At 36.4% G+C, this 24,910-nt stretch overlaps 1 protein-coding gene across 1 annotated transcript in view; it reads left to right on the forward strand.

Annotated features, from left to right (window-relative positions):
* The window catches only part of kif26aa (kinesin family member 26Aa), a gene marked incomplete at its 5' end in the record, with an annotated part of 86,605 nt that extends 72,554 nt beyond the window's left edge, over positions 1–14,051 (forward strand). Inside the window, 2 exons of the mRNA XM_079375202.1 lie at positions 3,336–3,486; positions 13,664–14,051. Of these exons, the coding sequence (XP_079231328.1) occupies positions 3,336–3,486; positions 13,664–13,845 (333 nt within the window). The 3' untranslated portion in view covers positions 13,846–14,051. The remainder of the gene's footprint in view (positions 1–3,335; positions 3,487–13,663) is intronic.
* Positions 14,052–24,910: the final 10,859 nt, after the last annotated feature.

Below are 24,910 nucleotides of genomic sequence, written 5' to 3' on the forward strand. Positions count from 1 at the left end.
ATGGTGTTGGTGGTCCAGGTGAGATCCTCTGTGATGTGCACCCCCAGGAATTTAGTGCTGCTGACTCTCTCCACAGTCAAGCTGTAGATGGTCAGTGGGGGGTGGTCAACGGAGTTTCTTCTGAAGTCCATCACAACCTCCTTTGTCTTCTCCACATTGAGGGACAGATTGTTTGTGCCACACCACTCAGCCAGCTGTGCCACTTCCTCTCTGTAGTGTGTTTCATCGTTGTTGCTGATGAGACCCCTACCACTGTTGTGTCATCAGCAAACTTGATGATGTGGTTGGAGCTGAACTTGGCAGTACAGTCATGGGTCAGCAGTGTGAAGAGCAGCGGGCTGAGCACACAGCCTTGTGGGGCACCTGTGCTCAGTGTGGTAGTGCTCGAGGTGTTGTTGCCGACATGGACTGACTGAGGTCTTCCAGTTAGAAAGTCCAGGATCCAGTTACACAGGGATATGTGACTTTATTTTGTTCATTTTTATTCTTCGTAAAACAATCCCACTATTGATTTTTTTTTACTTTAGTGTTCAGCATGTGGCACAGTCCCAGCATGGAATAACATCAGCTTTTCATTTATGCTAAACCTAATAGCAGAGGTGGAAAGTAACGAATTACATTTACTCGCGTTACTGTAATTGAGTAGCTTTTTTGTGTATTTCTACTTTTTAAAGTAATTTTTCAAATCTGTACTTTTACTTAAGTATATTTTGTTTGAAGTATTATACTTCGCTACATTTTAAAACACATTAATTACTGAGTAAAAAAAATCGCTCCTGGAAACTACTGCAGTAAATAATGGGCTGGAGAACAAACTGGCGCTAAAATCACAAGAAAGATGCAGATGGACAGACAGGCCTTAGTGGTGCAGACCCAGCTGAAAACCAAGGAAATTAAGTGAACCCCTGGCCATATTTATTCTCTATTATGCAATGTAAACTGTGTTTGCCTAGGGAGACCAAACTAGCAGCTTATAAAATCTCGGCATACCCCTTCGCAAGCATGTAACAGTTAGAGGTAAGGTAAATACTTAAATCATTGCATTGGTGGTTAAAATGAAGCTTTGGCAGTTTAGCAAAATGTTTTGCACAAATTAGCTAAAAAGACAGTGGTGCAGGGTGTGTGATATCGTCTGCGACAATATCGTAATTGTTGCTTTAACGATGTGTGATTTGACATTATCAGTATTTAGCCAAAAACCAAACAAAACACTGAATGAATCAACCGTTTAAATGATTCGGTTCAATCACAATGACTCACTTATTAACAGTGACTTGGTGACACCTACTGGCGGTTTTAATTTCACATTTAAAGTATCTTTTTTTTTTTTAAATGTCAGATGAGTTTTCAACATTTTATGTGTTATATATCAAAACATTATTTCTGCCTTTGTTTAATGCATTCATGTCCTGCATTAAACAGTATATAAATACATCTAAATGCCACTTCAGATGAAGCTTCTGTGTTTCCTCTGCATTGCAAAGATGTATTTTGTTGATATTGATTTAATTTGCCTGGTAACAGCCCAAATGTCTTATTATTCTAAATAACTGATTCCTTTAATTAAAAACAACTAGTTTGAGATTTTCTATCCCAGGGGTGTCAACTCAGTTCCTGGAGAGCTGCAGCCCTGCAGAGTTTAGTTCCAACCCTGCTCCAACACACATAACATGTAGTTTTTAAATAAGCCTAAATGATTAGATTAGCTGGATCAGATGTGTTTAATTTGGGTTATATCTATACTGTGTAGGGCTGTGGCCCTCCAGGAACTGAGTTTGACACCCTTGGCCTATCCCATTTTTGCATCCCTCCCACTGTTAAAAAGTAACAAAGTGATTTTTACTCTGAGTAAATTTTAAATGAGTTACGTTTTACTTTTACTTGAGTAGATTTTTAGACTGCACTTTTACTTGTACTTAAGTAAAATTTCATTAAGGTAATGGTACTTTTACTTGAGTAAAATATTTTCGTACTCTTTCCACCTCTGTCTAATAGCATCATACTGTAGAATGAGATTGTGATGTTTCTCTCACATCCTGTGACAAGTGCAGTTGTCAGGAATGAAGCTTATCTTTGTGACAGTTACTTATGTTGGCTAATTGATTTTAGATTGGACTGATAGCTTTAGTTAGACAGGGATGACTGGTGTTGTAAGACAGAAAGAAGCAGTGTTGCCAACTGCTTTCAATTGAAAGTAGCTAAAACTACTAGCTAAATGTCACTAGATGACATCATAATGGCAAATTCACTGATCTATATAAAGATGAATATAGATCAGTGAGCAGATGAGAATTTAGATAAGGTTTATCCACGCAATTGCTATATTTGTCCCTAAACTTTTGAAAAATGTCTCAAAAGGAGCAGGGAAGTTGCTAATCTTGCTACAAAATAGCTAAATTGGCAACACTGGAAAGAAGTGAGCTTATAGCTAAGGTCTTTCCAGAGAGAGGAAGTGATGGTGAGAGAGAGATAGAAAGAGAGCATTGGGGAGGAGTCAGGGGTGCCTGTGATGAATGAGGTGTGGCTCCACAATCTGTGGCCCGCCTGATCAGTCTTTATAGCCCACTCCACACAGCGCGTCAATGGGTCATTAACCGTTTCTCTGTGAGTTTCTAACCCTGATCACACAGGCAATTGTGTAGAGAAGACGAGAGGAAAATACATTAACTCAGTCGAATGATGCTCTGATTTATTTTCAATTAAGAAAAAATGATCTCAGCTCGCATATTAGAGTCTGGCAGTTTGCTCATGAAGAATTAGGCTGTTCACCCTCTTGTGTTATGTGAATCTGTATGTATTTGAGTAGGAAGTTGTATAAGTGCTAAGTTTATGTTTTGTGAAATTAAATTCTGTTTGCAGTGGGCATAGCATAAAAACTCGAATGAGTTTGTATTCATCTGTAGTTGACAAACCTGAGATATTTGCTGAAAATAAATAGTTGTTTTGCGTTTTAATTTACTTTCTAATGGCCATCTGGCAGTGACACAATACACATGATAGGAGGAGGGTAATCTATAATGTAATTCAACCTAACAGGTTCCACTTGAACACGATCTTTCTTTTTAATCCCTTAAGCAAACATGCATCTAAAGACCAGTGATTGTTTAACCTGGATGCTAATTTTATTTCCAGCTTGGCCCTAATTAATCTGACCAAAGGGCTGAGGACCTAAATCCTCTGTACAGGTTAGCGAACATTGAATCAATTCGGCTTAAGCCACTGCACTTTAAATCGGCCTTGAGGACGGCCACACATAATCTAGAAGGTGCTTGGAATAGGTGCAAAAGGTTTGTGGCTGACTGTAAGCAACTCACACTGCTGTTCCACACTTGCAGGGTTTGCAGTACTTTAACGCCCGCCTTAGGATGCTGGAGAAGAGGCAGCAGCAGATCAGGGAGTTAAGAGCCAAGCACGAGAGGCTGAAAAAGGAGCTGGAGGACGCCAAGACTCGTCTCATGTTGGACCCCAGCAAATGGATGGGAGAATGTAAGTTCCCAAGTGTATTATTGTCTAATGTCAAGGGTTTTCAAACGTTTTCTATTTTAATGAATATCAAATGATGACCTTCCCTTTATGAAAAACACCCTTTTTTAAAGTATTATGGCAAACATATATTTTATTGTATGACCCATCTACGCATGATTGCATTCAAAATGAAATCCTACAATTTTGTTGTTTTCTGCACTAAATCCAAACCAATTATTAAAAAATGATCTGAAGAATATTACTTTGTATTAAGTTCATACAGTCTCAAAACTAGGACTGTCAATAGAACAAAATAAATGAATAATCTCATGATTTCTGACTTTAAAAAGCTGAAAATTTGTGACAAGCATATTTAAAATCTTGAGTTGACAAGTTAACTTGCCTCGTTGATGCTAATTTTCCGCTGGTCCTCTTGTGGCCTCTTTGACCTCAATTTGAAAACCTCTAATATGTGACACTGAATATTTCTGAGTATAACACAAAAATATTTTTCACACTTTTGTTTGACTGAACTTAGTGGTGTGATATACATGCTACAAATGTCACAAGCTTTTAGCCAAAAGGACTTTCTTTTGGCATTTTTACTGTGACACTCTACCATGCATCAAGGTCAGGAATGATTCATTTTACCAGGCATCTTACACAGCATAAGTTTCCCAGTAATGTGATGTAGACTAATGGCTCCCTTTATGACTTTAATTTAAGTGTTTGAACTTAGTGCCAGAGGATTTACAAGAAAATGCTGAGGTAATGGTGCATTCACAGAAATGTCTTGAGCATTGGCTACTTTGAATTGGTGCCTGAGACAATGAATTACAATAATGGATGACATTGGCTTTCTAGAATATTCTCCATAAATGTAAACTAGGAAATGATTTGTTGAGCTTGTGTAATTGTGATTCTATTTCACCGTTGCTGCCTTCAATGCTTAAACTGTAAGTACGAACTCTGGACACAGACTTTACAACAATCACCAGGATCTTAGACTCGGTTTATTATTATATTTCAGGATTTTCTCAAATACATTTGTAAAGACCTTCAGTATCAAACAGGGCAAGAAAATGATTTGAAGAAAATGAAGCTGAATCATGTTATTAGTACTATTTACTCTACTGAGGAAAAATAATATTGCCAGCAGCAAAGAAAGCTCTGCTGATTCTGTATGTCTGTTTCATTCTGTATTTGAATTACAACTATTGCAAAACACCAATACAACAACCTTGATATTGCAAAATATCTGTCTCCACTTTGCTAGAAGAAACACTTTTGTAAACAGTATGTGGGAGAAAAATCTCAGGATGTAAAGGAATAATGTAGAGAAAATGGCAGGCGCATGGAGAGAGGGAATGAATATGTGTGTCTGTGTGTGTTCTTGAATCAATAAGGTATTATTTTTCTCTTTTGCAATCACTACCTGCCCACTGGCCAGGTGATGTTTACCATTCATATGTGACTGCTGTCTTGGGTAAAGCTGTGATTGGGGCTGTCATGCAGTATAAATCAGCCCCTCTTCAGAGCCTAGTAAAATGAGGATGGGGTTTCTACAAGCCCATCTCCCACACCAACCAACCATCACATGGACAGATTTTTGTTTATGTCTTGAATGATCTGTCTAGGTGTGTCAGTAGGGATGCATTACACAGCACCTATATTCACATTTTTATTATGTAGTACAATAATGTGGCTTCTATGTGTGCATTTATTTTAGAGATTGCTTGACTTTTATATTTATAGAGCTTTTAATTAGGACTGTTTCAAATTAATTATTCAGATTAAAATGAAAAACAAATTTACCACACAAATGATTATTTACTGAGAAATGCCACCAAATAAAGATCATTTAAACATTAGGTTATTGTGGTTATTATTGTTACTCACTGAATAAACATTACAAAATGTAAATTGAGTCAGTATACACTCTTAAAAAAAAAGGTGCCAGGAAGAACCAAAAAGGGGGTTTCGCGGCGATGCCATAGAAGAACCTTTTTTGGTTCCCTGAAGAACCTTTTATTAAATGGTTCCTTGAAGAACCTTTTTTTTCTTAGTGCCATAAAGAACCTTTTTTGGTACTGCAAAGAACCCTTTTCAAAGGTTCTTAAAAGAACCCCTTGCAGTTCTTCATGTCACTTTATTAGGTTCTTTGTGGAACCATTTATGAAAAGGTTCTTCATGGCCCCAATGTTTTTAATAGACATACAAAGAAATCCAGGAACAGGAATAAATGCATGTTTATTACTTTTATCCCTTGTGCCACAAAAATCATATGAATAGGCAACCAAGATGAATAAATTAGACAAATTGCCCAAAATCAAACTGAAAACAGCATTAAATAAACCAGAAAAATTACAATAAAAACAGTACAATATAAAACAGTACTGATACTTGTAAGATGAACAGCAGCTGCAACAAATATGCAATTTATGATTAATTTTAACTACAGGGAATTTAAAAACGTCCTTCCCAGAGAAACGCATTTCTTTCAAAAAGAAAGCCTTAAACTGATCCATCTTAAGACTTGAGAATTGTAACGATGAATTGTAGCTACAAACAAATACAGTTAAAACATCCAAAAGTGATGGAGAGACTATGAATTTTCATGAACAATGAAAATTATCTACAGTTTAATATAAACGTGTGAGTGTATGTGTTGTGTGTGTGTGTGTGTCTGTATGTGTTGTGTGTAGGGGTGTAACGATACACAACTCGCAGTTGAACGATTCATGGGCATTTTCCAAAATGGAAGGGATTATCCGTCCCCTTGTAGTGGGGAGCGATGTAATTTCCTCGTCTTCAGCTGGGATGTTCCTGTGACAATGCAGCACGATCTGTATGCATAAAAAATTGCCTATTTGATATTTAAAAAGGTTTCATACATAGTTTTTATATATTAGCATATTTAAATATAAAATGTATGGTTTATTTACAACAGTTATGCAAAAAAAAAAAAAAAAAAAGACATTAAAACGGCAACATCTGCTGACAGACACCATGCTGCGTTGTCACAGGAACATCCCAGCTGAAGATGAGGAAATTACATTGCTCCCTTTACCAAGTGCATTCCAAACGACTACATAATGATACACGTGCCCTGCTCACTCCAAAGTCCCCACAACAAGGGAACAGGGATGATCACTTCCATTTGGAAAATGCCTGTGAATCGTTCAACTGCGATTCGCGTATATTTACACCCGTGAATATGTTTGTGTGTCTGTGTAAGTGTGTTTTGAGTTATCTATACATACAGAGAAGTGTGTGTGAGTGAAACACGGTGTGAGAGACACCGTGTTTGGATTGCAGGGAATCTACAGGGAATTATAAACCCTCTGTACACATACAGGGACAGGTATAGTCTTTTGGAAAACGAAAGCCTCCAAAAACGTAAAGGTCTTTCTCAAATATTTCGGATACGCAACATTGTATATTTGGTAGAGTGAGTACAGGAGGCTGAGAGCGAGGGAAATATCAGTGCCCCCATCATCTTTGACCATGTCCTCTCCATCCATCTGAATGGTAACTGAGCCACTGGTTAAAGGGTTCCCGTCTTCACAGTTTTTTAGGACGATGGTTGGGGTTGGGTACAGAGGATCCTGTGACAACAAACATTTTTAGGGTTTGTAGGAAATAAGCGGTGATTTAAAATATAATAAAAACAGTTTCTCAGTTTATGACCCTTTTACTTTGCTTAATATTTTAAAGGGGTCATGAACTAGGACACTGTTTTTATTATCTGGTCACTGTTGCCTTGTCTGTTATTACAGATTGTTTGATATGTACAGAGTATTTAAGTGATGTTAATACCACACATTTATAAGGGTACAAATCATTTCTGTTTAAGTTACCTGATCAATGACATAGAGCGATGACTCCTTTTCTTTGAAAAGTGATGGCATTAGAAGAATGGCTGCATTAACCATCTGGCCTAAAAACAAAGTCATAAATTTTCACAATTTGGCAATAAAATAAATATTCATTGTTTCTGTCAGAGCAACACAACAAATTAAATTGACAAAAATTAAACGAAGAATATAGCTACAAGCAGTGCCACTCAGGAGCTTTAGGAAAACAATGCACAGTGGGGAACATGCATTTATCTCTCTGGCAGCCTGGTTGTTAGGGTTAGCACACAGCAATGAAGGGGTTACTACAGAACAACAGTGTTAAGCCACGGTCACACTAGACTTTAATGCGAATTTCCCTTGGAAGCTACAACGATCATGATATGACGTCATGCTCTGCAGCGTCTTTTAAAAAGTTTAATTTTAACACATGACAAATAATACATCTAAAATGTAAAAACATACAAATCTACTACACTTTTCTGCAGCGCTGCAGTTTTAAATTTGTTCTTTTAATTCAGCTACGAGGTCATGCTGTGATGTATCGATCTGCCGTTGGACCACGGTGTCACGTTATGTGAATTCGCATGGCAGAGTTCACCAAGCTTTAACTTTGGAATGTAGCAAAATGCAAAACTTTTCATATGGGCTTGCGTTTCCGATCTGATGCATTTGAATGGAAGTCAATGGAACGAAAAGTGCAGTGTGACCGCCCCTTAAAACAGACAGACACTACAGACACGCACACAAACAGGGACAGTTTCTACTTGTTAATGGACAACAGTATATCTTGGCATGATGAACAAGTTTAGTATAAACTGCATTAATTCCTTAAGAGTTTCAGAGCCTGCAAATTTAAAAAAAGATCCATATTCCATTAAAAAATGGGAAAAAAAACAAAACACCTCTAGCTAAATAGCTAATACATTTACTATAATCGCACAATTAAAACATTATTAGTGAAACAAATTCTGCTGATAAGTACACACCATTTCGCTCTACTTCAGTCTCGCATGCATCCAGTGCCAGCTTCAGCATTTGCTTCATTGCGGTGTTTGGAGCCTTCTCCAGAAGTTGGGGAGAGAGTTTTCTTAAATTTGTAATAACACACTTGTCCACGTCAACATTGGTGGTGGTGCTGCTCATTTCTTCTAGAAGCTGATGATGAATAAATAAAACAATTAAAAAAAAGAAAAAGAAAAGTGAAGATACAGAATCATAAGCTTTAAAGTAATTTCAGTGTTTTCCCAGAGAATGTGGCGGCACGCCACTGTCCCATAATGAATGGAAAATATTGGAAAAAGGATTTAAACTTCTCTATAACATAAAAGGTATTTCATGTTGTTTTGCACCATTGAATTGGATAGGAAAATTGTGTTACACTAAAATATAGCTTTGTGCTCTTAGGAAATCACAAAAGATTGATTTAAATAAGTATATAGTCTGTTTGTGCTGCATTTCAAAACAAAAGCTCACACAATCAACCTATGATCCAGTATTTTCTGTGTCTCGGTTGTTGTCCACCAAAATAAGCTTTGCAAGTGTAGAAAAAAAGTATTGCATTAAATATTAATTATTATATTTTACAGTGCATTTGTTTTACAATATATGGCCATTAAGTTCACAAGAATAATAATAGCATTTAGTCATTAATAATAATAGTAATTGTACAAAGTTTTCTTATGGTACATCCCTCCGCAGTCTCACAAAATGCTGTGGGAAACACTGAATTTTTCTAAGTCATAGCATGGTGTTTTATTATCAGGCAAAATATTTTATTGTTTTAAAGAAATTAAGTTTACCCAAAAATGAAAATTTCTTGATTAGGTCATCCAAGTTGTATGTGATGTTCGTTCTTTTTGACTACAATTGTTTACCTTGGTCCACCTACATGAAGTGTGATCTTTCAAAGATCAGAGGTTGTATACTAAGGGAATCATGGACATTGCAGAGCTGGACCAAGCTGAACATTTTTTGTAAAAAAATAAATAAAAAATGATTACATTTATTTATCAGCTGTGCTCATGTCAATTATTGAATGTTTTCTTAAAAAAACAAAAAAAAAAACATTTTCAGCTAAAATGAGTCATATACAACTTGGATGGCCTGGTGGTGCAAGTGTGGGTATCTGCAAGTTGGAGTAATGGCCATGACAAAAAGTAGATGCATGCTAAAAAGTAGGGGCATAGAGAAAGGTCTGGGGTTGGGTAAGGGGTTTTCTGTTGTAGTAAAGCCCCCTTTCGACACACCCATTACTCTGATCTGCAGCTATCACTGTCTCTAGGTGAGTAAATGAGGAAAATTCATTTTGGATGAAGTACTCAAACCAAGAACTTGGTCTTGCTTTGAACACACTACCCTTTCCACAAACTTAACACTTCTCCTAAATTGTTAAACTTCTTAATGCTTGAAAAATTAAAGCGTGTCTGCCTAAAAAACAAACAAAAGCACCATCAATACTTACAAAGACTGGTCGACGAAGGCAGGGGAACTGACAAAGAACCTCTTTGGTTGAATGGTGAGAAATGTACTCAGCCCTGTATTTTTTTGTTCTTTTAAGCCTCTGCCTTATGTGGTCCAGATTTGGTCTCAGCTTTCTTGACTCCATCTGCATGTATTTAACATGTTGAGCAATGCTGTGCTCATCTTCCCCATCATCAACATTGTCTGAATCCTTGCAGAAAAATAAGTTGATGCAAGTATCAGTACAGTGGCATCTGTATAGATTCGGTAGAATGTGCACAGTATTACAAAGCAGGGCTGCACAATATCAATCACTCACAAATACACATGTTGCAATATGCATAATTCTGATCTAATTGGTGATTTTAAAAGGGATCATGACCTGCATGTCAAACTTTCAGTGTTCTCTAAAGTTCACTTATGTTACATCAAAATGGGAAGTCGTGGCCTAATGGTTAGAGAGTCGGACTCGTAATCCAAAGGTTGTGGGTTCGAGTCTCGGGCCGGCAGGGATTGTAGGTGGGGGAGTGAATGTCCAGCGCTCTCTCCACCCTCATTACCACGATTGAGGTGCCCTTGAGCAAGGCACCGAACCCCCAACTACTCCCCGGGCGCCGCAGCATAAATGGCTGCCCACTGCTCCGGGTGTGTGTTCACGGTGTGTGTGTGTTCACTGCTGTGTGTGCGCACGTTGGATGGGTTAAATGCAGAGCACAAATTCCGAGTATGGGTCACCATACTTGGCAGTATGTCACTTCACTTCAAAATTATATTGTTTTTGATCTATGAGAACACTATTTTGATATGCGTGTTGCATCCAAGACAAGTAAACATCCACTGTTGTACAATTTTGCACATTTTCCCACCATTATGCGTAGAACTGTTTTAAAACCTGTGATGCTGAAAAAGGTCTCGTTACATAGTTAAATATTGAATATTTAGTCTGTCTCCGGCAACATGCTTTTGCTGCTGCTCAATTTTTTGAGGCAACTCAGAGCATGAGATCATTGAGAGATAAATGCAAGACAGAATACTATACAATTAACATGTCTATTTTCCATGTCTAAAACTTTGACAAAACTTGATTTCAGGGCTCACGACCATTAAAACTACCACGTGTGGTAAATAAATATTTAGGAGCACCTGTGCTTCTGACCCGCACACTGGTTTGCACTGAGGGAGCTTCAAAGGTTTCTAACGTGTTTTTGCATCGTTGGGTAATGCATCACAGACATCTCTCATTATAACAACAAGAATGAGCGACAGGCCGAGGCCTGCTCACCCGTTTGGGCAGATAAGAATCTTTTTTTTTTTTTTTTTTTTATAAAATTATTATTTTTTACCAATTAGAAAAACAACAATAAAAAACCTTTGATATTGTGTTTTGGTTATTTAAAATCCTTATATTTATGCACTTACCGTCGATTTCTGTCAGATTGAGGAAACAAAACCTGTCAGCGCGGGCGTAACGTAGCCTGAAGTGAAGTGCGCAGGAAGAAACGGCGCGAAACTGCATAGGGCAAAAAAATAAAATAAAGTCATAAACAAGTTTCGCTCTTGTAAAAGTATGTGTCGTTCTTGATCAAGTATTTCACAGATCCTTCTGATATGTTTAGCGATAGTCGGAGGTTTGGTGTGATCGGTGTGTGCGTGTGGAGGAATGAGCGACAGGCCGAGGCCTGCTCACCACATTTGGGCAGATAAGAACATTTAAAATGCCCATTTAACTAACAGACTAGTCTAACGTTACCTCACTGGATTAAGGTTGATTTTACCATTTAACCACACAAACAAAGAACAAATAAATATTATAATTATTTCAGTACATTATATGATATTTATAATGATTCCATGAATTCACTTACCGTGAGCCTTTTGGAGATTCAAAAATAACGGACAGTCTTCCCAACGCCTCGAACATCGGCGAATAAAGCGAAGAAACTGCTCTACACCTTATTTGGGCAGATAAAACCATTTAAAATTAGATTATTTTTCACCAGTTAGAAAAAAACAACAATAAATAAACCTTTATATTGTGTTCTAGCTATTAAAATAGTTCTATGTATGCACACTTACCGTCGATTTCTGTCACTCTCTGAAAAAACGCATCCTCTTCCAGCGCGGGCGTAACTTCAAATGAAATGAGCAGGAAGAAACAGCGCGAAACTGCATTTGCCAAATTACAAATAAATAAATAAATAAAATAGGACAATTTATTCATAAAGTTTGGGAAAGCCATCCTGTTATGTCATGTTACGTTAATTAAAATATTTTATTTCAAACACACCATTTTACTTCTTGACTCGCCTCACCGCGCAATAAAGATTGAAAGGAGGGGGAGGGGAAGAATCATTTCCCACAAATGATCACTTCGTCTATTTAACGGCGTCAGAAATTGAGAGTCCTCTCCAAACTTAGATTTAAGTCACTGCAAGCTAAGACCTGTCATGGCCGTGATTTTCCTCATTACTAAACTATAACCCCCCCAAAATAAAATAATAATGAATAATTAACGATAATAATTAATTATGTCTTTATCATGTGTTTAAAAAGTAAGTAGGACTATGTGAACACAGGTTGGCATTTAAAACACTAGCTTACATTAAATTTAATTATTACATTATTACATATGAAGCAGACTAATATTTATTTTTAATATGAAATCACAAGGCATAGTCTCTCTTATCTGATTCAGTTCATAGATCACTCTCCTATTGAGCTCATGATTTGATTCAGGTGTGTTAAATAAGGGAGACATACGAAATGTACAGAGCTGTGGGTCAAGCATTGAAAAGCACTATAGGCTATGCAAATGACATTGTGCTATTTATTATAATCGGATGCCTTGTGTCACATTTTTTTTCTTAAGAATCAATAAAATCATTCTGGGATTTATTCCAACAATATGAGGTCACACGCAGAGGCGTCATGCCCATTCAAAGTGCATGTGCCCCCTCAGGTTTTTGAGTCAAGTGGATTTTGAAAAAAAAAATTGCTGAATAATATTTTCTATTTTTGATACAGTCACACCATCATGATTAAATCATTCAGTGTGTCATATCATCAGCAGCTAATTAATCTAATTTTGTAATTCATATAGATGCAAAATTTAGTGAGACAAAGTGGAACTTTTATATTTTAAGATTTTGAGCCTATACCTCAGCCTTTTTATTTAATTTTAAAACATGATTGCAGACAAATAGATATAAAAGGACTGATCTACTGGTCTTTCTTTAATTAATAAACTATTTATATAACTCTAAAATAATACTTTATATTGCACTATAACTAAACCCAACTAATAGAAAATGAGTTTAGAATGAGTTCTTCACCAGACAGGACAATTTAGTTCACTTTAAAAAAAAAATTAATAAATAAATAAATAAATAATAATAATAATAATAATAATAATAATAATATATATATATATATATATATATATATATATATATATATATATATATATATTTGCAACATGTTGAGTGTGAAAAACCATTAGTCTAAAGAACCTTGATTTCTGTGCTACAAAGAACCTTTCTGTGCTACAAAGAACCTTTCTGTGCTACAAAGAACCTTTTGTGCAATGGAAAGGTTCTTTGGATATAAAAGGTTCTTCATGGAACCATACAGGGTCCCAAAGCACCTTTTTTTTTAAGAGTATACTGTATTCATTTTATGTCCATATTGTTGAATTGTTTTCATTTATTTAAAAAATGTTGTACAAAATTAGAATGTTAAATTGGCCTACCATGGCCTGTCATTTATTTAAAACATTTAAAAAATTACATTAATTTAAATATCAATATAAATGGTAAATTGACAACCCTACGTTTTAAAATAATACTTTTGTTGACATTTCTCACTCTTCTTTCCATTAGTTGATGTGGACCCTGATCTGGACCAGGAGTCGCAGGACTACCTGGAGGCTCTGGCTCAGGCCACAGGAGACCTGGAGTTTTGTGTCAACCTATGCAAGTCTCGTGTGATGATGGAAACCTGCTTCGATATCGCTGTGCCCACAATTCCAGGACAGAGTGGACAACAGGAGATGGAGGTCTAGGAGAGAACAAAGCAGGACGTTGTTTGCAAGCTAGCTGTGAGTTACGGCAAGAACTTTTTTTTTCTGGGGTGGGGGACTGTTCTTCAACAAGATATAGCATGGTTAGAAACTCCCAGAAATGCTGAGAAACAAAGAGTCTGAATAGAGTAAGAGCAAGACCGTGTCCTGAGATCTTCATTAAACTTTACCAGGAAGTGCCTTAAACCAAAAAAAAAAAAAAAAATCCCAGGAACTATCTTTGTTTTATGATTGGTGCTAGTATTGAGACCAACTTTCCCAAGTACACTTTGAAAAACAAAGTATTTTGCATTGCAATGCAGTGTATAGTGTATTTATAAGTGCTAAAGTGTGTAAAATCTAGTTTTAAGTATTAAACAATATAAAAAGTTAAGAAAAAACTCTTGCCTTTTCTAATATCTAAATTACCACAATTAGAACTCTTCAACATTTTTCTTCAGCATAATGCAAAAACGTGCTTGCCCCTGACAGATGTGATGCCACTCGATTGGATAAAGATGCTGAAACAGTGGCACTGTCATCTGTCTCATTTAGTGACAGTCGCTCTGCATAATGATTGGCTCTCTGATACAGATCTACTACTTTACTTGATTGGTGCAGCTGGTGGCAAATCAGAAATTAGAGCTTGTCTCAAACACTTCTCAGGACATCAAACCGAAGTGAGTTTGTACTTATGAATTTCAGTGTGTGCTGTATGTGTCATACTGTAACGTATGCATGTGTGTGTTCTTCTCTGATCATGTAACATCCAGCAACAAGCTGGTTTCTTCTAACGTGGTAAACAAATTCACTCTATCTACCTGAACTTCAAAAGATTATGCCTTTCTACACTGAAAATGAACTTATTCAGATATACAAACGGCTATCATCTGTTGACAGTATCACAGCACAGGACCTTCTCCTCACTGTGTCCCGTGATTTATCTTCAGCCTCTAATGTTTGATGATTTTTGTTTGTCAAATGCTTAAAGTGTCTCTGGAGAGAAGTGTGACTGCTGTTTCTCATAAAGAAACAAATAGAAGAGATTATTGGGATTTGCAAGGGTTTGAAGTAGAAAATGTGGCTATTTTTTTACATCTTAAAATTCTTTCTTTGTTTTTGTTGTTGAATGATTCTTTAAAGATTTGGGCTTTTTTCTCCAAGTTGCTGCATGATATTTTCTATTTGTTCTTCGTAAACATTTATTTAATTTTTCTTCTTTGTTTTGTATGTTAGTCTGTGATTTCTACTAATAATTTAAGTTAAATTGAAGCATTTAGACTTTTTCAATGTCTATGACGTTATCAGTGTTCCTGCTTTGTATTGTACAGTTTTTTATCCTTTTTAAAAACCATGTATAGACTCCTAAGTTTGCATTAACATAAAGTTATGAATAAAAAGAATGTTTCCTCTTTATAATTCTTTGTTCTTTAATTTTTCTACATAAAAGAACATTAAGATTTCTTCTGTTATAAAGGTCAGAGTACAAATGACAAAAATATTTTGTACATAAATAAATATCTGCAAAGCAGACAACTGAATGAATTCCATTATTCTTCTTTCTAACAAATGATAACACTTTAAAAAGTAACATTATCTGCATTTTATGTTCTAATTTATAATAAGAAATGTTGCTTGTCCACCAAATCAGCTTATTAGAATAATTTCTGAAGTATCATGTGACACTGAAGACTGGAGTAATTGCTGCTGAAAATTCACCTTTGCCATTACAGGAATAAACTTTTTTTTTTTTTTTTTTTTATATATATTTAAAAAGAAAAGTTTCACCGTATTTTTAACTTTAAAAGGCTTCTTTCAAAAACGTTTAAAAATCTTACAAAGCCAAAATTTTAAAATAGTAGTGTATAATGTAATATGTCAGTATAATAACAGTACAAGCTACCAATCATATGAACAAGATCACATTTCACACGTGCATGAGAAGGAACTGTGTAAAGTAATGACAACTTGACATTAAAGCAATCGTCCATTGTGGACTTGTTAAATTTTTACTGGTAACAATAGGGCTGATGAAAAGATGCTCCTACACAGATGGCTGGAGCCAAAACAAATTTGAGAATTTAATCATATCACAGATTGATCTTCATTAGGTTTTCAGCTCTATAAATAATGGTTTACTGGCTTTGTGATTAATTTAGGCTCTTGGGCATTGTGAGTATAAAGACGCAGAAGAGACCTGAGCGCTGTAAAGGCCAACAGGGTAAAATCACTTTGACTGATTCCATTGGTGGGTTATTCCACCTGCTCTCTCCCGTTCTCCTCAGCAGATGGTCTCATCAACAAGATTGAGATGTTTTAATCAGTCTCTTAAGACATCTAGTCATTTATGTTATAATGTGTCATTGAGAGTCACCAAGTGACCCTGTCAAATTTGCTGACTAGAAGCACACCGAATTTGTTCCCGCAGAAAAGCCTGCAGAATTTGATCATCTGTCATTCCTAAAGTTCTACACATCCCCAGATTGTTGGTCTCCTACAGTGAAAACCTTTGATGCGTGACATTCTGTATCTGTCTTCCTCTGTTCATTACATACATGGATGGGGGAGGGCAGGTTCAAAAGCAGACAGTCCGACCCCCAGGCTCTGAATGTGATTGAGTTCTCCGTCACCCTGTGAATATGTGCAACAGAAACGGACAAAATGGAGGTGGAGTCCGTAGTATTTCAATTCCATCCTCTGACACAATGCTATACTTCTTGCATTTATATTCAAAACTACCAGAAATGGAAAAATACTTTGAAATGCATGACAGAAAGCATGAATAATCTTATAATAAGAGCATAACAGTGGTGATAAAAAAACACACCAACCATGTTTCTGCAGGCTGAAGCATTAGCCAAATATCAGTGTGCATATACAGTATGTGAAAAAAGTGGTTATATTGCATTGAATAACTAATATCCTAACAACAAACTCATTGTTTTTTCTCTGACAACTTCCGCTCTAATGGATTCTTTAAGCAAACAATCTTGTTTTGTGTTGTGTTGTTTGTTGTGTTGTGCTGTTGTTTTGTTTTTAGTTTAGTTTAGATTTCACTTTGCTTTGCTTTTTATTTTGTTGTTTATGTTAGATTTGTTGTGTTGTTTTGCTTTGCTTTTAGCATTTTGGCTTTCATGTTTTTGGCTTTTTACTTCTGGATGTTTCTTTTTTTTCAAGCAAACAATTATTGTTTTTTGTTTTGTTTTTATTTTATTCTTCTGTTGTTTTGGTTTGATTTGTGTGTGTGTGTGTGTGTGTGTGTGTGTGTTTGTTTTTTTTTTTGCTTTGCTTTTTATTCTATGTTTCTTTGGTTTAATTTTTTGTGTTTTGTTTTGTTGTTTTGCTTTGAATTTTAAGGTTGATTTATTCAAATTATGTTTCCTGCCCATGCCTGTTCATGAAAAGGGTATAGGCATTTATTTTTGGTATGCAAGAATGCTTGTTCTCAACACATTGCCTTCTGTGATGATTAAGGTTGCTGTGACACCTTGATTGGGGAGCTGAAGCAGTGAACCAAGCAATGGGAAGTCATTTACTATAAACAAGGCTTATTTCCTGCAGTGACAGGTCCAAACTGTGAGTATGCATTGGTGAATACAGTGTGATTGGCACATAGCAGTGACAGGGTGATGTATCTTTCTTTTGAAATGTAAGGGTGAATAGTATCGGGGTTAATTGCTCCTTGTTGTGAGGAGCCAATGTGCCGCCTGTCACGCCTATTGCATTAATCCCATCAGAGGCAGCATGTGCCCATCAAATACATGGCAATGGTTGCTGTGGCTCCCATTTGCGAATATAGCCTTGCCTTGCCTGCGGTAATAGCTTTAAAATTCATTTTTAGTTGCTGTGTAGACTGGGCTAGGATATTTTCCTTCTTTGTAGATGTACATCACTTTGTGAAAGAACAGACATTTTGGGCTGCTAGCTATACTGAGTGAAATGGGTTACTTTATTTTGCAACAGGACAATATTGTACAAGCAAGCACTCAAAAATCCCACAGTCAGAAAGGTAGAGAACACACATTTAAATCATAGAAAGCTGTTTATGCCTTTATAGTTTGAAAGATATTTTATCATCCCGGGAGAGGAGACTATATATCATTTTTACTGTTTGTTGTGCCTTGCTAGCTCAGATTAAATGGGGTTTATTGACTCATTTCAGAGCAAATTAGCCTCTGCTCTGAAGATAGCCTGGAGCAATCTATTTTGTTTTCCCATCCTCAAACTGAGTATTTGCGCAGATATGACCTCTGCCAAACTGTTTGTGTCAATTAGCTGTCAGCTGCTTTAATGGCACAGTTCATTCAGGTCAAGATCAGCATATTTTTCTGCAAATAGCAACAAGCTTGTGCTGCCTTAATGTAAAAACAAGCAACAGGCAAGTATGCCAGCAATGTTTTAAGACAATTGTTCCTAGTCCCACTGATTTAAGGATAAATTTACAGAATTTCTTCATTTAGTTTTCCTTTAGTAAATAAATATAAATTGAACCACTCCTAAGATTTCTTTTTCTATTATTTAAGTAATTTAAAGGTATTAAAGTAAATAAGAAGCAGAAAATATGTTCTATTTGAGCACCGGAGCTGCTTTTCAGCCTCACTAATTTCTTTGTTAGAGTCAAGAAGCAATGTGAATGCTTGCATTTGCACGTGCAACAGCTGTACCTGTGCATAATGAACCACAGCAGACCACTGGTAGACCCAGCCTGAGAGCACTTATTCTTATCTCCTGTCAGTTTTGCTAATCTACATCCAATTCCCTTGCGAGTTGACCTCTGACCTTTGTGTGTACTTTGGGGGTCTGTCTTGTTGTATATTTGTGCCATTTCAGTGAAGCTTCTGTTAAATCTCTTCACCCTTTCCCTTCACAATGCTGTATTTCCATTCATATGGATGGCGTTTGAGCCTAGCTGTCATTAATGTGTCAGGAGTGTGTGTAAATCATGTAGTCGTAAAACACAGTACTTTGATAAGCATTGTACATTGCACCAGTTTGATTAAAAAGCCTGGGTCATTAAAAAGCACATGAAAAAAAATGTTTGAAACACAATAAGGCACCTTTTTGTGGCTGTAAAGCTGTGAGCCATATTCATTGCTGCTTTTGTGTGATTGGGTGGCAATAATGCTTTAATTAAACTTGCCTGTAATTATTATTTGATTTGGGTTTGAATTAACTTGTGTCCAATCAAGTTTTTTACTTACATGGAGGTCCACTGATTGCCTTCATGATTTGGTCTTAATGAGTGGCATTAATTGAACTGTAACTGCATTTGTTGCTTTCACTGATCAGCATTATCCTTCCAGATTGTCCTTTTCTTAATACCGAGGTCTAGTGGTTACAGACTGACAAATTTTAGCTCATTAGATTTTTATTATTATTGAAAATAACTGGTCTGTGAGGTTTGTTTTTATATGAATTTAAAATTGGACCACCAGTAAATATAAAACCATCAGAACTGACATACTGAAATCTCCTCTTTCTGTGAAGGCTAAAAAGTATTAAATAATATATGTGTGCATGCATTGGTTTACTTCATCTTTCGCTATAAAATGAGGATAGGCTTTTGAGTTTGCGGTTTTAAATCTGTGGATGATTCCCACATTGGAGTCATTTCTTGTTCCAGCCCATTTACCATGATAATGTCTTTCGTATTGGAATGGAAAAAGCTGCTCTCACATTGAAGCCCACTGGGGCCCTCGAGAAATAAACATGCTTGGACAGACACATAGGAAGAAAATCCCTCAAATGGCTCTCGGGATCCTCAAGGTGGAAAATGTGGCGCCATTTTTTGGTTTGTCTCTCACTGACTCATATGGACTGATTACTTAGATTTAAGTCTTTTACTGTGTTTTTATATAGTTACGTTTGCTTATTTTGTTTAGATGTCATGTTTTTGTTTTGTAAAGTATCTTGACCTGCTCTTTATAGAATACAGATGGATTTTTTAAATGTTTTTAATGAGGACACAACCTGAGTGCGTCTTTAAAATAGAATTCTGAAAAAATAAAAAGGTAAAAATGCAGCAGCAGTAACAGCTTTGTAAAATCAAGGCCCAATTTCTGTGCCTGGGGTCAATTGTGTCGACAGACTTCTGCCTCAGACATCAAACAGAGCTAAGGATCTAAGGAGTCTGCAGGGCCTGTCACCATCCAGGGGTCTTGAGTATCACAGCCTCCTAAACCCGGGCATGAGTAGAAAAGAGATGGATTTTACAGTTTTAAGAAGCCGTCCGATGTCTCTTCAATCCCAAACTTCAAATGTACTTTCTCTGCAGGGGGTCTGTGGAGACGTTCATAAAGTGTTTCTGCTTCCAGAAAGATGGCTTTGTTTCTGTTCAAAGACATTGAAAGTATGTTATATTTATAAGACATGGCAGATTTAAATGAAGGCTAAACTGTGACAGGAAAAGGATTGAGGACATTGTGAGAAGTGGCATGTGCCTTTTCCTTCCTAATGTTTTTTTTTTTTTCTGTTGCTGACCTCCTTGGCAATGACATGACCTCGTTCACTAATTGGAGTGCACCATTGAACCATTGTTAAGAGTGTGAAAAAATATTTTGTGCTAGAATCTTGCCACGTCTGTCTGTTTATGTGCCTAAACGTGTAACACAAAAGGCTATTTCTCCAACAACTTGACTAGTATGTCATAATTTCGATAGGCCTATTCAATAAAAGTAGTAGTAATAGCGGAGAGTCTGAAGCTCTAAGTTAATTAACATTTAGCTATTTAAGGTGGAATTACACGAGCAATAAATTAAAAATAAATTATTTTATAATTAATTTTTTTTTTATCCACAAGTTTTTCATTATATTTAACATTTAAATGGGGATTATATAGCAACTATAATCAATATGACACTTTATACAAAAAATAAGAGGATGTTTATCTTGGGACAGTCACAGTAAGTCTTAATTTCATTTGATCTCAAAGGCCTCACCACTATAGCACACACAAATCAGGCAACCAACTTGACTTAATTTACACACGCAATTGTACTACAGATAACATTCTGGTACAACCACTACATATCTCTGACCATTTCTTCATTACATTTACTTTACATTTTACCCAGGTGCCACCATCTCCCTTACCGGTTACTTTCAGACGCAACCTACGCTCCCTTTCCCCCTCCCTTCTTTCCTCTGTAGTATCCTCCTCTCTTCCCTCACCTACCCATTTCTCTTCTCTGGATGTGAATGCAGCTACTGACACTTTATGCTCTACCTTAACCTCTTGTCTAGACGACATCTGTCCTCTCTCCTCCAGGCCAGCACGGGCCTGGACTTAAAAATATGTCTTAATTTGAGGGGTCTCATAGAATCGCAGATTTCTTTATACATTTTTAATTAACATTCAATTTATTGGATAGAAGCTGGTTTTGACTTTGCATAAACATGTCAATATAGCTATTTTGTGATTTCAGATGTTTCGGAACCATATGTTTTTCAATAAAAACAGTTATTGAGCAGGAAAATAAATACTGTATGGTTTTATTTTAAATCATGATCGTTTTTATTATTATTTTTAAATGTTTTAATTATTTTAGATTGACTTAATATATTAATAATAGTATGCATATGAATTAATATTAATTAAAATAATTTTTAAGTCTGTATTCTGTATTGTTTTAAGTCTGGGTTAATTATGTAACTGCTGGTCGGCCTCTGCCCCCAGTTAAGAACATATGCTTTAAATCATTTCACACTATTGCAAAAGTTAGTTAAGTTGAAATAAAATATGCCTACATTATACAATTGAATTTCACTTGTCGTTAAATTGCAATATATGTGTGAGTAGCGGTTATATCAAGCAGCTTTTAAAAAACAAAATAACTGTTATATGAGGGAAATTACTAGACAGCAGTCTTGGTACTGCCTTCTGGTACAGCGGGAAAATCGATAAGGTTTTGCTGTTCCGAGTGCTGCTCTGAATTACAAGAAGCTATTTTTGATTAGAACCTGTACATCGTTGCTGACTTTGAAGTAGCAGGATCCAAAAATGACATGAGGGCGAGTAAATATATGATCAGAAATGACAGTTTTAAGAAGCAGCTGTGACTTCTGATAGGTGTAGTGTCACTCAGTCCCCTTCATGCTCTGGCTGTCTCGACACCGTATTGATTTGGGGACTCCTCTTAAGTCATCATTATCCACGGTAAATGGCTCGGTCGCTGGGTGTATCTTGCAATGAAGCTGTGAGTGATATTTGACCTTACTTTGCTAAGAAACTTTAGTCCAGTTCTATGTTACCAATCTTCTTGACATCCAGCCCGAGAAGCATTTATTCTAATCTTCATATTGTCAGACCCAGCAACTGGACCCTGAACAATGTGGAAATGCTGCTGCACCTGCATTGATTTTGTCTTACTACTGTGCTGTGACCCAAACAGCTCCAGTTTTGTTTGTTTTGAGTCTGTATTGCCTCAGAAAACACTCTAACAGGCACAAAGGAGCTGTGACTGAGAAGATAAGGCAACCATTACCCGCCACGTTCCACCGAGCCACGAGGCTTTTACATTCAGGACACGGCTGGCCATCCATCCAAGCGTCCTTTTCGCCTGATGTTGTGCTGAAATAGATTCCCCTGTCTCCATTCCCCTGCACCTCAATTATCCACCGCGAGGAGGATGGTGCTGATGAAAAGAGAGAAGAGAGAAAAGCGGAGAGTTTTCATACACACTGAAAGATTCAGCTCCCGCCTTGAGCTCCGATCAATCCTGGCTGCTTTCCACGTCTCCCAGACAGCATGTTCTCACATAGGGCAGGCCTGTCAATTGCCAAGACAGCTTTAGTGAGGCTTGCATGTGCTGCCCAACTGTAGCATGAGCAAACGGCTTGAAGAGCAAAGGAGAAATAATTTATGAAACAGTGGAAGTCTCTCTGTATTACAAACAATGAGAGCCTGGGCCTTAACTTTATGAAATTAATAAGCGTCTGACATATAGTGGCCCCATAAAGTGCCTCCCAAAAGTATTTGGACATTGAAATCAAAATGAAAAATGTAAGAACTGAATTGCATTACAGCTACCTTTCGTTTCCATGATGCTTTGTGCAGATTATGGGAGTAATTTCCATTAAAATGTCAACAGTTAACGTACCAATGAATGTAAAAGGTTTTATTTATAAATGCAATAAAAAAAGCAATTTGCAAAAATAAATACAATGAAAAAAAGACAAAAGAACAAAAAGAAATGCACTATGTTTATGAGGATTTAATATATTTCACAACATATATATTGTTGAAAATTGACACCATGGAAAATGACACCTTTTTGTTGACAAATGTTAGTGGAACATGTTCATAGTAAAAGTGATAAACTACCGTGCTTGGAGAAGTATGAACTTGAGGGGAACTGACTTCATACATTCACTCAAAATTACATTGTTTAAAAGTAATTGTATTAGTTTTAGGAAAGACTTCTAAGAAAAGCGATAGCATTTTTTAGGTATATTGCTTGGTTTGATATTTTGTTTCTAATTTTTCTGTCACTTAAGTGTACAAATACACTTTGAAGCCACTCTCTTATATTGGTGGCATATACTACACACAGGGCAGAGTCAGAATAACTTGATTTGCGGAGAAAAAAAATTTGTCAGATTTCATTTAGAAACTTGAGTTATGAGCATGCAGAAAATGCTTTGTTTCAAGATGATATGTTACCAGTGATATGAAATATATATGCTAGCATAATGTAATAGACTGTATTTTAGCTCCTGGGTTGGTGTGAGAGCATTTGAGTCATGACGTCACTATCAACTGCAGCAGTACTGGACCCCCAATACTGGACTCTACAGCACAGTGTGCAGTCATACAAGCTCACACAATCTCTCGTTTTTCTTTATGGACCGTCAGTTCATATAAAACAGAGGCATTTTGATGCACAGCAGGTTTAGGAGTGTGTGAATTATGAATCACATGTATATCTGGCATGAAGTACTGAAAGAATTGAGCTGATTTTTTTTTTCATATTTATTTCTGAATAAATTTAAGAACAGCATGCAGTTTGTAGTAAATTTGCAGTTCTGGCCTGAATTGTGAACCATTCAGAATTTAATTGAGAATGCCTACATTCTCAATGGAATTTGAATTGAGGTAAAACATGATACACTCCACAAAATTTATGCTCTAAGTCAAGTGTATAATGATGATACTAACAATTGAAATATACTAATAGTTGTGCAATAACTTTCAAAAACCATACTTATCTTACTGTTTTAAGGTAAAAAGAAGCATTAGATAATATTAATAACCAAATGCCCATCATAGAAATGTGAATTTAATGTGTATATATTTAATCTTTTTTCCCTTATTTTATAGACTATGATGGGACATTTAATTTCTCAGAATGCTCTATTTTATCCCAAAAATCCTCAAATTGGAAAAAACAATTCTGCAAGCCACATATTCTGTGGCACTGACATAGATACACATTTGGCAAAATAGGACGCTAAAAATTGTTTTAAAAAACATATAATAGTATAGTTAGTCCATAGCCCAGAATAATTTACTGTCGGACAACTGCAAAATATAAATAAGGTCTAGAACACTGTTTGCTTCAATTTACTTGCTCTTCCGTAATTACATTCTGTATAAATACATGCTATCGGCACACGCATTTCCATTATATTCAGGGTTGAATGACTTTAATTCTTTAGTCTGTGACTTCACGGGTGGATCACATTCAGGTTTCAGGGGGAGGCATGCATGTGTCGTGGTCAATATGACATTGGTCATTGAGCTCAAGAACGTGAGTTAAATTAAACGGACAAACTGACTCTTTCTGGATAGAAAGAGGTTAATAGAATGCGATAGCTGGTGTAAGTTACTGCCACTTTCCATTGTTACTCTGGGGCATGTTTCATTATGCAGTTTAATTCCACGTGATAAGACACTATTTATGATAACACCCCAGACAGCAACATAGTGTTGGCCCAGATCCGGCCCACATCTGGCCAGTGTGAAATCCATGCGGGCCAGATGTGGGCCGGATCTGGGCTGACACTGCTTGCTGTCTGGGCTGAATATGAATGGTGGTTGTGTTTTGATAATGTTCTAGACATTATAAAG

The sequence above is a fragment of the Barbus barbus genome (genome assembly GCF_936440315.1).
Source record: "Barbus barbus genome assembly, chromosome: 24".
Taxonomy (NCBI): Eukaryota; Metazoa; Chordata; class Actinopteri; order Cypriniformes; family Cyprinidae; genus Barbus; species Barbus barbus.